This window comes from Chiloscyllium punctatum, chromosome 1 (assembly GCF_047496795.1).
Source record: "Chiloscyllium punctatum isolate Juve2018m chromosome 1, sChiPun1.3, whole genome shotgun sequence".
In the NCBI taxonomy this organism is placed as follows: domain Eukaryota; kingdom Metazoa; phylum Chordata; class Chondrichthyes; order Orectolobiformes; family Hemiscylliidae; genus Chiloscyllium; species Chiloscyllium punctatum.
Window position 1 is genome coordinate 129,565,515 of NC_092739.1, and position 16,068 is coordinate 129,581,582.

Genomic DNA, 16,068 nt, shown 5'->3' on the forward strand with positions numbered 1-16,068 from the left:
AGCTTAGGTAGTAAATAATAAGTAAATAGCGGCAAAAACAAAAACACAGGTACAGGCGAATGTTAATGTATCTTTCTTAAGGATAAACGTTTCCTGCATATCCGATTTACTGTAAATATATTTATCTCTATGGAACTTTATAATTGCAAACTTTAATTTGCCTATATTGTAAGTTCATAAATTTCTAGAGTATTGCGACTTCAAATCAATTAAGTTTTTTGTTAGTATGATATATTTTAAACTGTGATTTCTATTTTAAAAGTGTGACAATGATGGTACTAAAAGTAATATTTCCCATAATTAATGCTGATCACATTTTATGTTCACCTTCCAGCTCTTTCCAGTGGTCTCCAAGGACAAAGCGTGTCATCAGTCAGCTCAGAGATAAAATCAGAAGAGGAACCAGATGAGAATCTACAGGATTCAAAATCTACAGATGACAAGAAGGGGGATGAGGACAAGAAGGATATCAAGACATTAAATAGGTCTAGATCTAGATAACAATGAATGGGTTGAGCATAGGGTTTGTATTATAGCGTTCTGTGGTTCGGCTTAGTTGTCCTCACCTTCCACTATTTGATTGGACTTCACCACAATTTTAAAGGGTTTCTCCTTTCCCACAAATTTGAGGAGAGGTGATCTACTGGTAATATCTCTGAACTAGTAAACCAGAAGTTCAGGCTAACACTCTAGGGTCATGGGTTCAAGTCCCATCATGGTAGAATTTAAAATCAATCAATAAGCCTGGAATGTAAACTTAGTTTTGGGTGAAACGTTAGCTTTTGTTGGAAACTGTCATCAATTGCTGTAAAAGCTCTTCTGGTTCATTAATGTCCATCATCCTTGCCCACTCTGGCTTACATGTGACAACAGATCCACAGTAAGGTTGACACTTAGCTGCCCTTTATTCTTGCCTATGCACGTTGAGGGCATTTCAGAATGGTGCCTGCCTTGCCAATGAAGCTCCCATCTCATCAACAAATTAAATAAAATAATTTTTGAAATAATCAATACAGCGAGCTTAATTATTTGAGCTAACTAGTCCTATTAGATAACTTGAGACTTCTAGAATTAAAAACATAAAACTCCAACTTCAGTTTTATTTATATTCTTTCAATTATTTCAGAATAATTTATCATTCAAGTTGAAAATATGCTGAATTTTGTAAGCATCATTTCTCTTTGATTAATTTACATCCAATGAACAAGAATTTAAATCTGGGCCAATCTGACAATATAGATATTCTTCCAAATATGTGAAATGTGGAAGATGTTAGGTGTTGTGCTGCTAGAGTATATGTTGCAAGTACCTGTGTTTATTTTTAGTTAATTTTCTAAGTGTTTATACAAAATGTTCTTTGTTTCCTTCCTCAGCAATAATAACGATGATGAAGATCTTTCTCCTGAACAGAAGGCTGAACGTGAGCGAGAAAGAAGAATGGCCAACAATGCGCGTGAACGTCTGCGTGTGCGTGACATTAATGAAGCATTTAAGGAACTCGGCCGTATGGTGCAGCTCCACCTGAAGAGTGACAAGCCACAGACAAAGCTTTTGATTCTTCACCAGGCAGTTGCTGTGATTTTGAGCCTGGAACAGCAAGTCCGAGGTCAGTAAAAACACAAAACTCTTCAGCCAAATTTTGTTGACCAGTTACCCTCTTTAACCCACCACTCAATTTTCTTTCCAACACGTTTGAAATCCAAACTAGATTTCTCATCACAAGCAGTTACAGTCAAGTTACTTAAAAAAAATTGATCTATCTTTGATCAGGAATGGTGGCAGCAAAGGTAATAATAATGTGTCTAAACTGAAATGATGGTACACTTCACTATTGCACAATCAGCTGCTAGGCAAAAGTGAGGACTGCAGATACTGAAGGTCAGAGTCAAAATTAGAGTGGTGCTGGGAAAGCACAGCAGGTCAGGTAGCATCCGAGGAGCAGGAAAATCAACGTTTTGGGCAGGAGCCCTTCATCATTCCTGATGAAGGGCTCCTGCCCGAAATGTCGATTTTTCCTGCTCCTCAGATGCTGCCTGACCTGCTGTGCTTTTCCAGCACCACTCTAATTTTGATGACAGTCATCTGCTGTTGTGACTAGACAGAAATGTTTATAATAAACTCATATCATGTAGTGCCATTCACAACCTCAAGATGTCCCAAAATACTTCACAGCCAAGTATTGTTGTAATGCACTTAAATATGACAGTCAGCTTGCACAAGGTATGGCCTTGACCTGAGCTATTTTAATGTTGTGATTTGAAGGCTAATTATTGTACTGGGGTTCGGTTAGTTCAGTTGGCTGGCTGGCAGGTTTGCAATGTAGATTGATGCTCACAGCACGGGTTTAATTCCCACACTGGCTGAGGTTACCATGAATTCCTGCCTTGTCAACCTAGCCCCTCACCTGGGTCATAGGCCTCCTTGGGTTAAATTCACCACCAGTCATCTCTCTCTATGGTCCTCTGGGACGATGGTGAGAATCAATTCTCTGTTCATTTGTATAAACGTCGTGGAATTATTTTATATCCACTTTGGAGGCCAGATTACTCAACATTTATTCCAAAAGACTGCTCTTCTGAGAGTATAGCACTTCCTAAGCACTGTGCTGAAATACCAGCTTCAATTACTTGCTCAAATCTTGGAATAAAGATTGAAGCCGTATCCTTTTAACATAGAGGCAGGCTGTTAACCTAATAGCAGCCAACATAATGGGAGTTAAATCATGGGGTGTGAATGTTTGCATTAACTAGACCTATTAGATAACTTAAGATTTCCATCGCATGAAACACCTAGCTCAGACTTGATTTATTGATGTTCCTCCAGTTATTTTGAAATAATTTATCATTCACTTGGAAATGTCCTGAATTTTGTAGACAGCAGAATAAATAACATTTTTTGTAGTGGGAGCTTTGTATCTAGAGATTAAATTGATGAAATATCCACAAATGATTGATTGTACATGAGCTGTTAGAAAAAAATAGAATGGATCAAATGGCATGCTCTTATTTCACATTCAATCTCTGAACATACATTTACCAAAGTTTTGACAATTTCATTGAAACTAATTTTGTTAGGTTTCCCATGATTTCATACCCTTTAAAGAATGGTCGTTCTTTCATGAAGACTCGCATCATTTTCTAATTATCCCACGAGGACAGAAAAGCATACAAGCCCACATATTGGGAGACAACATGGATTTTCCATTTTAAAAGGAAACATATTTAAATAAGAAAAATATGCATCAAGCGAATATGATTTCCTTTAGAGCTGGTTAATAATTTTACTGTATTTTAGGATACAGGAATAAAATAAATCAGTAATAACAAGTTCCCATCGCTTTTACAATTGCAGTCCTGAATAGTGTGTTTAAAGTTATCATGTGAATTACTTTTGTTCTTCATTTGGCTTTATTTGGTCAGATGTTCTGATAAGGATTCGATATGTTTCCCACAAACACCATACTTTTTAATCTGCTTTACGTTTAGAAAGCTAAATCCTATACAGTTGGTACTCCCTCTAGTGGCTCTATATGCCTGAAGGGGAAGGCTCCTTTTTTTTGCATATTTCACAGAAATCCGTCCAAACCACCAATGAAGACATTAAAAGCTCCCTAAATTTGCATGGAGTTTAATTCATTCTGTCAGTATAAACTGATGGATCAAATTGTAAAGGAAAGACAGGAAAAGGAAGACTTGCATTTATATGGCACTATCACAATCTTGGGACATCCCAGTGTGCCTTACGTACAACAATGTACTTTTGAAGTTAATGATTCAAGAAATGTGGTAACTAATTTGTATACAGCAAAGTTCCACATACAGCAGTATGATAATGACTAGATAATTTGTTTTGTGATATTGATTGAGAGTTAAAAATTGGCTAAGACACCAACAATTATTGGCATATTTCCACTTAAAATAAATCCACGGAATCTTTTATTTACTCTTGCAAGATGCAATAGTACGTTGGTTTTATGTCTCATCCAAAAGATGGTATCTGACAGTGTAGTGCTCCTTCCTCAGCAACGTATTTGAATGTTGGCCTTGATTTTTCTGTTCAAGTTGCTAGAGTGAATCTTGATTGTCAACCTTCTGATTCAAAAGCAGGGTTGTGCCCAACTGTGCCATTGCTGAAATTGTTTAGAATCATGCCACAGTTTCCAAAACATTGTTTAAAAAATAACATTTAATGAAAACAAAGTTGACTTATTTATCAACAGTAAATCAGCGGCCTGGCTAATGTCTTTTAGGTTCCTCAACTCAGGTTTAAACCCTGTAAATTGAGCCAGGCTTGACATCTTTGCTGAATTTTAGAGTTAACCTTTGTAGTTATGGATGGAGCTCTTGCAGGAGCTTCCCTGATCTCCCTCTATATCTTTCGCAAGATTCTTGGAGAAATTCTGTATCATAATTCTATCTCCATTTATTTAAAGCAGAGTAGATCATAAATCATTGAGCACAGAAGAAGGCCATTCAGCCTTCATTTCTATGCTGGCTCTTTGAACAAACTATTCAGTCAGTTATCCTGCCCTGCCTTTTCCCCATACCCCTGCAAATCTATCCATTTTAAATACATTATAGTCACATTGAACATTTTCTTTCTCATGAAGAGAGGAACCTGAATCCTAAAGCAGCTTGTCTGAAAAGAAGAGAGGAGGAAAAAGTGTCAACAGATCCACCGCCACTCTCCCTTGCAGGAGTCCACCCGAATATGGGAGACACATCCAACCAAATGGGCCCAATGTGAAAAGAGGTAATTGAAATCATGCTAACTTCAGCTGCTTTGTGAAACGATGATAGTCATATTAAAAATTATCTCAAATAACATCACACAGCATAGACATCCCACTTTGTATAATGTCAATTTTTAGTTCTGTCAGTAAATATGAGGGAACACTGTCTGACCCTGTTTTCTGCTGCATCCCTACACACTTGAAACTTTTACACAACCACTCAATCTCGTGAGTGTTTTCCAAGACTCCTTTGCATTCATGCTGATTCAAATTACCCTTTTTGATGTTGTAAAATATGGAGATAAAACACAGTGTTCACCTCCAAAACCCTCCCTAGAAGTCGTTTCTCCCATTTCATTACATTCATGTCACCTCAAAATCCTCTCTTGGAATCTGTTTAATGTTGATCAGTTTTTCATTTCAATCTCAAAATTAGCAGCTCTATGATTACTGAAATGCAAGCATTTTCTCACATCTCACGTTACTTGTTTCCTTCATCCTCCATAGCCAGGACCTTCTCCTTTGCGGGTTTCCTCATCTGTTGTTTATGTTTTTTTTCCAAATGTTCTATTATCCCTGCAGCATCAGAGGCTGAGGGGTGACCATAATGAATTAGAGAGCATAGGTTTAAGGTGAGAGTGGAAAGATTTAAAAGAGGCCTAAGGGGCAATTTTTTTTCCAACATGAGGGAGGTGTGTGTATGGAATGAGCTGCCTGAGGAAGTGGTGGAGGCTGAAACAGTTACAACATTTAAAAGGCATCTGGATGGATATATGACTAGGAAAGGTTTAGAGGGATATAGACTTGTTCTGACACATGGGAACTAGATTAGTTGAGGATATCTGGTCGACCTGGACAAGTTGGACTGAAGGGTCTGTTTCCATGCTGTACATCTCTAGTACAATATGGACAAATAGATCCTATTACCCTCATCAATATCTGGAAGATCAGAATTCCCCAAAATTACAATTGGATCCTTTAACATTGCGCTATTTTTATAACCAAATACAGCAGTGGAGTCAGATCTGTTTCATTTTGTGGACGGTCATATTGATCACTTGAGTGGAATACAAAGTATAGGTGTGATGGAACAGTGATGAAATATAGTACAAAGCAGGTCAGCTTTCTAATAAAGTATTGCAATCTTGCTTAATTCCCAAAGATAGTTTCAGAGAATAGTGTCACAGTGACATGTGGCTAGTGGTGGAAGCACGAAACCTGTCCCAATTCAAGGTTCAATTCGTAGGGCAAGATTTTTGCTTTCAAGGCAAGTGGTTTGAGTCAAGAAATTTCTTGATGAGGGAGATCCATCTCTGCTTAAAGGGCCCCATTACACTGAACTTTTGCTCCAGGGGCATGGTGGCAGGTTAGAGTGCACCCACCCTCCCCAGAAACGGGTTGTAGACATCCATGGGTAGGCTAGTTAGAAGGCCTGCATCATTTATCCATGATATTGTCCCAATGATTTTCAAAGCTATCAGGGTCTCTGGTCCTCACCACCCAGACACACTCAGCCTCTCACTTGATCCCTATTTTCTCTCCAAACCAACTTATATTTCCTGTGTCATCTCCATAACCACTCACCCAGTATCCACTGTGGACGTTTCTCAGCAGAGATGAAAACTAGTTAAACGTTAACAATCTAATAATCTTCTCATTCATGCAGACTTGATACTGAGTAAAACCTCCCGTCTGTGAAACCCATTCAAAGATTTTAAATCCCTTCAAGTTTTCAACTGGCTATAAAACCAAAAACTTCTATGCAGTAAGCACATAAAAAACAGCTAAACCTATAATAGCCTCTTTGAACTGTCAATCAAAGTGGGAACTCATCTCTCTACCCCAAACCCGGGAGATTGTAGATAAGTGCTTTTCAGATGTTGAAAGTCAGCCAAGCAGCCATAGTGTGTGAGCTGAGCTGTAATAACAACCCTTGAGAAATATTAACAATGAATGCTTCTAAAACTGCAAGTACAGATGGTATGCCAGAGCGCCTGTCAATTAATGCAGTCTAGGAGAGGGTGTTTATTTTGCAATAAGTGACAGCTTCAGCTAGTTTCTTTTCACTTTAAAGGGTTGGATATTTCAAAATTTTTAATTCATATCACCAAGCAGACCTAATGTGACCTTCAAGGGTATTTATATCTACACTAATCCATGACTCCAGCCACCATGGGTTAAGGTAATTGAAAATGGAAAAGTGAGGCTTGTTTAATCTTAACATTAATTTCAAATAGCCTTGCTGAGTTTAGGGTCCTTAGTCCCTGTGTTGACTTCATCGAGTTCCACCACCCCGGCCAGCAAAAGTGAAATCCGACAAGAATCGAAGCAGGATGTCCACTTCTTGTCCCACCAACCATTTTTAAAAGTCTCTGAAGTCAGCTCAACCCTGAAATCTAACCCTCCATCAAGACCAAGGGAAATCACACAGCAGGCATAAGGCACGTCACTTGGAGTAGAGAAAGGAATGAGGAGTAGAAGAGCAAGCTGCTGACTCCTGCATCGCCCTGGACACTTTTTTGAATTGCAGAGCATTAACAGAAGCAAGTCATTTGGCTCATCCTATCTGTATTCATGTTTTTAGCTCTCTACTTAATCCAAGATATGCTGTTTTCATATGATTAGGAACAATTTTATTCCTTTAGTGAAGGATATTTGAAGAAGAAAAATAATCCAAGGATCTTAAAAATAAATGATCCAAACAGAGCAATCAGCTAATCATTTCATTGCACAGACACTACATAGGAGATGTGGTATATAAAACAAAGAGCCTTGGAACTCTGTGGTTTCTTCCAAGCTAGTTTATTAAATGTGATGATGATGTGTGTGTTTGAATTAGTTGTAGTGTCTTAAGCTAATGTGGAGGAAATTTTCACCACAGTTATTACGAATGCTATTCATTCACTATTCTGTTTTCTTGTTTGAAAAACCGAATGTCAGTGAACATTGAATTAAGATGAGACTCAATAACAGTATCCACCAGAGTTAAGTAGCCTTCAACAATCACGCCAAGAATGGATATTTGGACAAGTACTGAAATTAACTAGGCAAAAGTGAGGACTGCAGATGCTGGGAACCAGAGTTTAGATCAGAGTGGTGCTGGAAAAGCACAGCAGGTCAGGCAGCATCCAAGGAGCAGGAAAATCGACGTTTCGGGCAAAAGCCCATTCCTGATGAAGGACTTTTGCCCAAAATGTTGATTTTCCTGCTCCTCGGATGTTGCCTGACCTGCTGTGCTTTTCCAACACCACTCTAATCTAAAGTACTGAAATTGAGTCCACCCTCATAGGAGAGGCAAAATGAAGTAGGAAAATAATGTAGAATATAGATGTAATTGATTAACCTGTTTTTCTCTTTTTTTTTTCTGTAGGCCCATGGTGCCAGATCAACAAAAAATAAGTGAGAGACCATTTTCCTTGACAACTGTATTATCTTACAAAAATGTAAACACTCTGCCCACTCCCCTTTTTTTGTAAAATGGAGACATATTAAAAGCAGTCACGAAAATGAATCACAGACGAGAGAGAATGAGCGAAGGAAAAAAGAGAATACTGCATTCCCAACAAGCAAAGTACAACTTGGGGGACAAACTCAAAACATATCATTCAGAATGTTGAGCAGTATGTTGCAAGCTGTTAATGTACAGCCTAGAGACTGAATGGCAATCTTCTCCACACTGTGGAAAATGCATTTGTGCCTGAACTTCTGTAAAAAAATAAAATTAAAAAAAAATCAATTTGTAGGTTGAAAAAAATATTTATTTGAAATCGTAACCTTGCAATAATGAAAAGTGTACTTCTGATAAAAAAAAGGAAAAAAAAATACAATTTAACATTATTTTGTTTTGTTGCTGTTCTAGTCAGCTAGTGTTTGTTCTCTGGAGAGAGTGAAGCTTTGCTGCCCGTCAACATCCAGTATTCACAAAAACCAGCAACTGTCCTAATGGTAACTTAGGTGATGACTGCTTAGCCATTCCTTTGTCTGCATGGGAGTAACGGATGGAATAATGGGCCTGTTGGTGGTGTAATCCGTATGTATATTGCGATGCCTGTGTTTTTTTTTTGTGATTTTTATTCCTGTCATTTTCCTGCAGTTAGAGTATTTGATGGAAAATAGGTCACATCCTCTGCCTTTTAGCAAGAATTGTTTATATTGGAAACTAACATCAACATGAAAGCTTTTTTGAATTTAAATGTGATATAATGGCAGTGGTCAGCATGGCTGTTGTGTGGAATCCAAGAAAAATGAATAGTTTGGGGTACAAAATTCATAATGGCACTGTTACTAAATTAAGTTTCTTCTTTTGGGAGGATGCTTTGTGGTTTCTGTAATTAGGATAGTAAGTGGAAACTTACCTCAATGGCTTGGTGGACAAAGGGAGTGTTCAGTGAATTGCACCCTAGAAACCAGGCCCAATCTGTAATCTTTGCTTAGTTAACTGATCTCAACCAAGGATATGATATGGGTGCTGCAAAGGGCCCTCATGCTTCTTGACAGGAGGAGGGTAATGTCAGTCAATATTCTTGTTCCCAATTACGTACCAGTGAATTCTACAGGAAAATTCATTTGGGTGGCAATTGGACTTAACTACAATCCCCCTTGTGCTAAAACAACCTGCTGAAATCTGTTTACTGAACTCACTGCTTCAAGTTATGTAACTGGTGCCTATCAAACCAGGCCCCAAAACTGGCTGGACGTTTAGGAGGCAAGGGGCAAAAATTGAAAGGACAACAGTATACGGAGTGCAGAACAAGACATTATAATGATCAGTTATGAATAGGGGAACCCTAAAGTAAGGGTAAATGAAGGTTTCCACTATAATATATACAAAATATTATAACAGCAGAAATATCCATTTGCATTCCATTTTTACCATGATATCTAATACTATATGTGTATGGTGTGTGTATATATAATAGTTCTTTAAAAAAGTTCTACTCCATATGACCGGTGTGATTCCTGGATGAGAAGAAATCCTGCAATTCGCTCTTTGATTTATTGTAAATGTTCTGGTTACAGAAGCTTTCCACTTAGGTTTTTTAAGCATTTGTACTAAACTTGGATGATAATATAGTTCTGCGCAGAGGTTTGCCTATGATCAATCTGAAGAGTCAGCTTAGTTCTATGCATGTCAGGAGTAGTGAAAACAAGTGCTTTAGGCAGGTCTACTGCAGATATATTTATGCAATGTAACGTGAAGTAGCAGCTTACTTCTACGTGTAAAGAAAGTTAGGTTATAAAAGCAAAATGCTCATATAAAGCGAACAAGAGCTGCACACTTACGCACACATGCTGACCATCTCAGTGCACAGTCGTTGCACAAGTTGCATTTTCTCTGTGAAGATGTTATGCATTAAAAAGTAGCAATAGACCTAGGCAATTTTCCTTTTAATTCCATCCCTGCAGAGGCAAATCTGTCTGTGTTAAAGCGGAAATAGCTCTGTGATTGAAGTGGAACAGTGCTAATGGTGCAATATCCACTTCGAGTGATTCAGAGTTGGTTAAATTCTGTGTTGTTTGAAATTTTAGGAGGTAACATTTACATGTGGTAAACTTCTCTCTCTATTCTTCCTGATAGACAGATTTTCATACAGGTTGGGGAGTTATGTCATTTAGAGCTGCTCGAGAGGGAATCTTAAGCAGGTCTTGTAGCATGGGGTAATTTATTATATGGGTTTCCATTGGCAGGAACATCAAAATCTAAGCCAGATCTCACCCACTATAGTTCCCTGTCTGGATCCAGACTTGATAGTATTTAATAATCCAAATCTGTACTGGATTTTAGAATTTGGGAAACATCTAGTAAACTTCTACTAGGATTCCTGCCTCACGACATTCATCCAGGTCCATTAGTGGCTTTGAGACTAAGATCTATCTGTACTGCTGGTACAGTGATCAGTACTGGTATATATATGTTCAACAAATGCCAGCTGCATAAATCTGGCATTATAGCCAGATTTGTGTTGCTTGAAAGAAGTCTTATTTTCCATCAAATAGTGTATCTGTGGAGAATTAAGTAATACCAGTTTAGATTTTATCTGAAGCTGTTATTTAACCCTTTGAGCACTGCAGTAAAATCCAAAAAGTTTCATCAGTTCACATAATGAATTGAGAAAACATCAGAATCAATACATTCCCTAAAGTTGTTTTTAGTTCACAGGTAACTGCCCTCCCTGCCAGTGCAGAGTGTTTATTTGCATGTGCCCAGAGTATATGCTAGCTTCTTGCTCCCATACCTCTGTCAATGTGAATTTGTAAGTGATCAATTTGAGGTGTGCAAGAACAAAAGTTGGGAGTCTCATCTATTCACTGCTTCCATAGAAGGTCACAGGGCACCCTGTCCCTATTGAATAAGGAGGTCACAATAAGCATCTCAACATTTGGAACTAACACACAGTCTTGTTAATACACCAATGCACTGTTCCAGCACAGCACCACACTTTATGTTTTCTTCCCAAGTTTCCCCTCCCCAACAAAAATGTAAAGGAACTTGTATTCCCTGTTCTCGCACAAACGGATGGTTTGTCTCTTGAAAGCAGCAGCCGCCTTTCTGTGCTCAGAGGGTTAAAGTCACAGAACATAAAGATTGTTGTGGTATTGATTGGGGTTCCATTTATCAAACAATAAATGTTGAAGGGATTCAATGCTGCTGAATCCTGACAGGCCCCTGGTTCGGAACTTCTACAGGGTGAGAGCGTGGATGGGAATGAAACGTGGGAGGTGCTTACCCTTGGCTCAGGTACACACTGATCCGGATTCTATTGTAGCAGGAATCTGGGGGGAGAGCTCAGGCCACTGTAAGAGCACGATCATATAGTTAATAAAAAGAAGGATATCAGAGCACTCTTGCTACCCTCTGCACAAACTGCTTGGAAATCTGAATGTGCTGAAAAAGTAAAACTTGACATGGAATGCTTGAACTTGCCCAGTCCCAGAAACGAAGCACATTTCCATGCACCAAGTGCTGAGGGGAAGGAAACTGTCCACAGCACAATGGATTAAAATGTAACCATTTACATCAATCAGCACCAAAAGCAATTATACTAACACTGCCTGCTAATGTGGTTTAAAGCAGTTAACACTTCAGGTTCTCTTGGTTTTCTTTTTTTTCCTCTCAACAAAAAAGTACTGTAGTAGATTAGAGACAAAAAAATAAAAACAGTGACGATTATCGATAGTGGATATGCAGCTTGTGACTTTGACAAGAGCAGCAAGGTCTAGAAGCCCGAGCGCAAAAAACAAACAACGAGGGGCTTCGAGAAACTTGTCAGTTTTCTAGTGTTTCTTTAAAGAACTTAGCAATAACGAACGAGAAAGTGTGCATTATTTGTGAAGGACGCTGACCAGCATTAGTTTATGCATGAGGTGAAGCTTGGAAAAATCATAGCGACTATCAACATAAAAGGGGTTTCATATATTGTACATAGTTTTTAAAAAAAAAAATCCCACCAATAATCATAATATAGATTTTGTTATATTCAACATGATAAAAGCAAGCATTAATGTGGGAGTTGGGAAAAGTCATTATTGATCATTTGTTTTCTTTTTGTTTACATTCTTGTGCAGAGAGCACATACACTAGTTTGGAGGGTGGAGATGGTTTATGCTCTTAAAATATCATTTTTAAAACAAAATACAACAGCACTGGAATTTTAGTGTATGTGCGTGGCCTGAAAATTCTCCGAGTGTAAGGCTTACCAAACTATTAGGAGCCAATAATTCCTACACTTTAGACTGTGTAGACTTGAAACATTCCTGGCAGTGATATGACCTCTGCTTTGAGCAGAGTTTCAGAAGAAAGTCACATTTTGGTGTAAAAAGATGACAAAAAATAGGAAGAAAAAATGGTCCATCTCCTCTCCCTAATAATTAACTATCACTTTAAAACAAAATTGCAAAACTTTGTGTGTTATATGCAGCGACAGGCAAATTTTGCAGCTGTGTTTGAATTCTTTGTGTAAAAGCTAAAAGTTATATTTTTACATGTAGACTTAAAAGTTATTCTGTGTTTTTGAATATGTCATGAGGTTTTGTTTTGCTTTTAAAAAGAAATACAATGGAATCCCTGTGGTTTAAAAAAGTGTCTCGTTTAAACAAGATAGTAAAATTTCAAGTAGCATTGTCAAGGAATTTTACAAGCACACATGTTTCTGGAAACTTATTTCAAAAAAGGAACAAAATAAGGTATTTCAAATTTATTTCCTACTAAATGTTTGATCTAAATCACTCTGCTGTTGGAATATTGTAGATAATGATTACATTTGTGAGTGTACAGGGTTTCAGTATTTTGATGGGCAGTTCATGATACTTTTGTATGCATGGATGTGGATCAAGCAAACAATTGATTTCCATTTGACGCTGTGAATTGGAAAGGAGCAATATCACTTAACCGAAGTAAAGTAAAAATGAGTTTTTAGATGCTGTGCCTATAGAAAGAGCACAACACTTCACGGTCCAAAATCAATTCAAAAAGGCTGCAATCTAAACTTGTGATGAGAACTGAAATGTTGTTACTCTTTTCACCACTGCTTATTTAAGTGTAGTGATTAATAAAAGACTTAGGTTATTCAGAGATTTGGAGTCAAGGAGGGTTAATGGGGTTAAGATATAGGTCAGCCACAATCTAATTGAAAGAGTTAAGGCTCTGAATAGCCTACTCCTGTTCCTTTGTTCCATCTTGTGTTCTTAAAGTACTTTGGATACAAATGAATGAAAGTTGACTACTTAAGGGCTAACTGTTGTGGTGTGAAGAGCTGCACAAATAAGCTATGTAAGGTAAGTGTGGTATATGCTTACATGGTTAGCTGTATGCCCTACTACAATCGGGTATTAATTAATCGGGTATTAACTATGTTGAGTACAGTAAACCAGTTGAAGTATGATTCTAGCTGTAACCGCAATGATTAACTCCTTCATAATTTTACATGCCAAATGGTTTGAAATCATGCTGTTGAGGCAATTTACTTTGGTGAAGAAATGTCTTCCAGTAGGTTTCTCTGTCGATCTCTTGACTGTATTGGAGAAGGTCTGGTTTATATGTAGAGGAGGAAATAAGGTGATTATTTCAAACTCAGAGTGGCTTCTCACCATTGGCAAAGAATATGACAGGAAAGAAAATAGCTAAGGATATACAATAACATGGTCAGGCATTGATGGGTTGTCAGCTGAGCTACTTTGTGTGTCTAAACATGAGCTATTAAATAGAAGTTTCCTTTGAGTATATGTTACTAGTTACACTGTAACAACATTCTTGATATAATGAGTAATTAAGATGTGGAAGATTAAACCTGAATTTAAAACGGTTAGTGCAGTTTACTTTTATTTAAAGGTTGTTTGCAACCAGGTGTCCAAGTTTCAAGTTTTGTTCAGGGAAGGATAGGGGGTTTCTTTACTTTGTGGTTTAAGATCTTGAGTAGAATCAATATCACAAACATACCATTTGAGAAATATTGTGCCATTATTGTTAATACATGACAGTATAAAGGAATTTTATTTGATGTACTATTATTTAGAGACAGTTGGATTTGAATAGGTGACACACAATTGATTTTGCCAAAATATGACATTTACAATACCTCTTTATTTAATTGAGCATGTATTGCATGTGTTATCATCTGAGACACTATTTAGTTAATGTGCAAAAGAGTTATAACATTTTACTTCTAAAAATCAGCAATAACATCAAATAAGCTTATTACCTTAGTCTTATTAATGGATCCACTTCCCTGCCTATAACAGTTCATAAACTGAATCAACTGCTCACTCATCAGTACCCATTGTCTTCAATGTAGCTGTAATTAACACTAACGCCTATAAACTGTCAATTGAATCAATGATGCAATTTGTAAATTTATCCAGTCTTCCGATTTTTTTTTCTAATTTTGTTCAGTTTTTGTTTTATTTTCCTTTTGTAATTTTTTTTGTATCAGGCAATTTTTTTTTAAATAAAAAAAGTGAACACTCTCCAGAAATGATTTAGCGTTTGATATGAACAAGCACAAACATTAGCCAATTATAGCTGACTGGAAAAAAATATAGCTAAAATTTTAAAAAGGAGATGTAATTCCATAAAATGGGGCACCAAGGCTTTTATGAGCCCACTTTTACAGACATTTTTCTCATGGACTCTTATTCATCTTGTGCAGTGCTGGTTTACCATGCTCATTTCAAGTATTATAGACATATGTAATGGTGAGAATATGAACTGTGGCCTTTTTCATTCTTGTACTTGTGATGCAATTAAGTGAAGAGAAAAGCAGAGAATTACCATGTATCAGTGCCTGGCTTTTTGTTATAAAGCTTCTTTTGTCTAGTGCTCTTTTTGCTATGAAATAGACTGTAGTACACCCTATAAAAGCTAAATTTAAAGAAAAAAATATATTTGGCTTATTTTTCGCAGGAGCAATCCTTTTATACCATGGATCTTGAAAAAAAAAATTCTCGGATTCTGAATATTTCTCTTTGTAGATTTTTGGAATCATTCTGAGTAAAAGTTTGTTACTTTATTTTACTATTTAAAAGATGTTATTTTACCATGTGTTACTGAGATGAACTGTATGGTAGCGTTTTAGTTGTAAGTCGTATGATGTCGCGACTACACATAGCTGCAGCAGTGAAGAAAAAAAACCTATTTCACCTTTTTCCCATTTGTGTGGCTCGAGTGCCTCAACTTTTCATGTTTTTTTGGTGTTTTTCAGATTTGTAGAAATGTCCGAACAGATTGTTTGCTGGAGTATTCAAAGGCCAGCTCGATGTAGGCCATTACCTGTTTATCATCAGTAGTTATTCCAAGCAGTCATGTACATGACAGTTCTGTAGCAATAAATGTGCCATTTTTATAAACTTGTTTCATGTGTGTTTTATGTTCTTTACCTGAGAATGGAAATTCACTGAAGTTTTAGAATTATGTTTGTGCTATTATTCAGGAATACAAAGAAAACTACTCTCTCCTCTTAAACAAATGTTTTGCTGGACCACTAATAGTTGTGTAGTATATGGAATTTTAATATTAAAGCCAGCTATTGGTTAGCCCCTACAATTTGATTTCCCAGTGTAGATTTTGCAAACACAGTACCCATGTAGCCCATAATTTTAATGGTTTTAATCAGTCAGAAAGTTGGGTTTCTTCAACTTCCTTCTTGCTCATTTCAATGTGGTTGGTGTACTATACAATAGGTCCTGGTCTAGGTTTTGCAACTTTTAAATTAAAAAAAACTCTGGCACTGACTTGATACATAATAAACAATAGTACAAGTCTCAGCTGCCTCCTGTTGAAGCACAACTTTGAGAGTTGTGAATTCTCCATGTATTTGGACACAAACTAACACTTGGCATTC

General features: G+C 37.2%; 1 protein-coding gene across 14 annotated transcripts in view; it reads left to right on the top strand.

Moving 5' to 3' along the window:
* LOC140479798 (transcription factor 4-like) overlaps positions 1 to 15,574 on the top strand; it is a 607,832-nt gene extending 592,258 nt beyond the window's left edge. For 13 of the 14 annotated variants that reach the window (XM_072574019.1, XM_072573999.1, XM_072574047.1 and 10 more), the window contains 4 exons: positions 335 to 485; positions 1,374 to 1,606; positions 4,610 to 4,752; positions 8,103 to 15,574. In XM_072574019.1, the coding sequence (XP_072430120.1) occupies positions 335 to 485; positions 1,374 to 1,606; positions 4,610 to 4,746 (521 nt within the window). In that variant the 3' untranslated portion in view covers positions 4,747 to 4,752; positions 8,103 to 15,574. The remainder of the gene's footprint in view (positions 1 to 334; positions 486 to 1,373; positions 1,607 to 4,609; positions 4,753 to 8,102) is intronic. The other variant, XM_072574010.1, reaches the window with a different exon arrangement.
* The last annotated feature ends 494 nt before the right edge of the window (positions 15,575 to 16,068 follow it).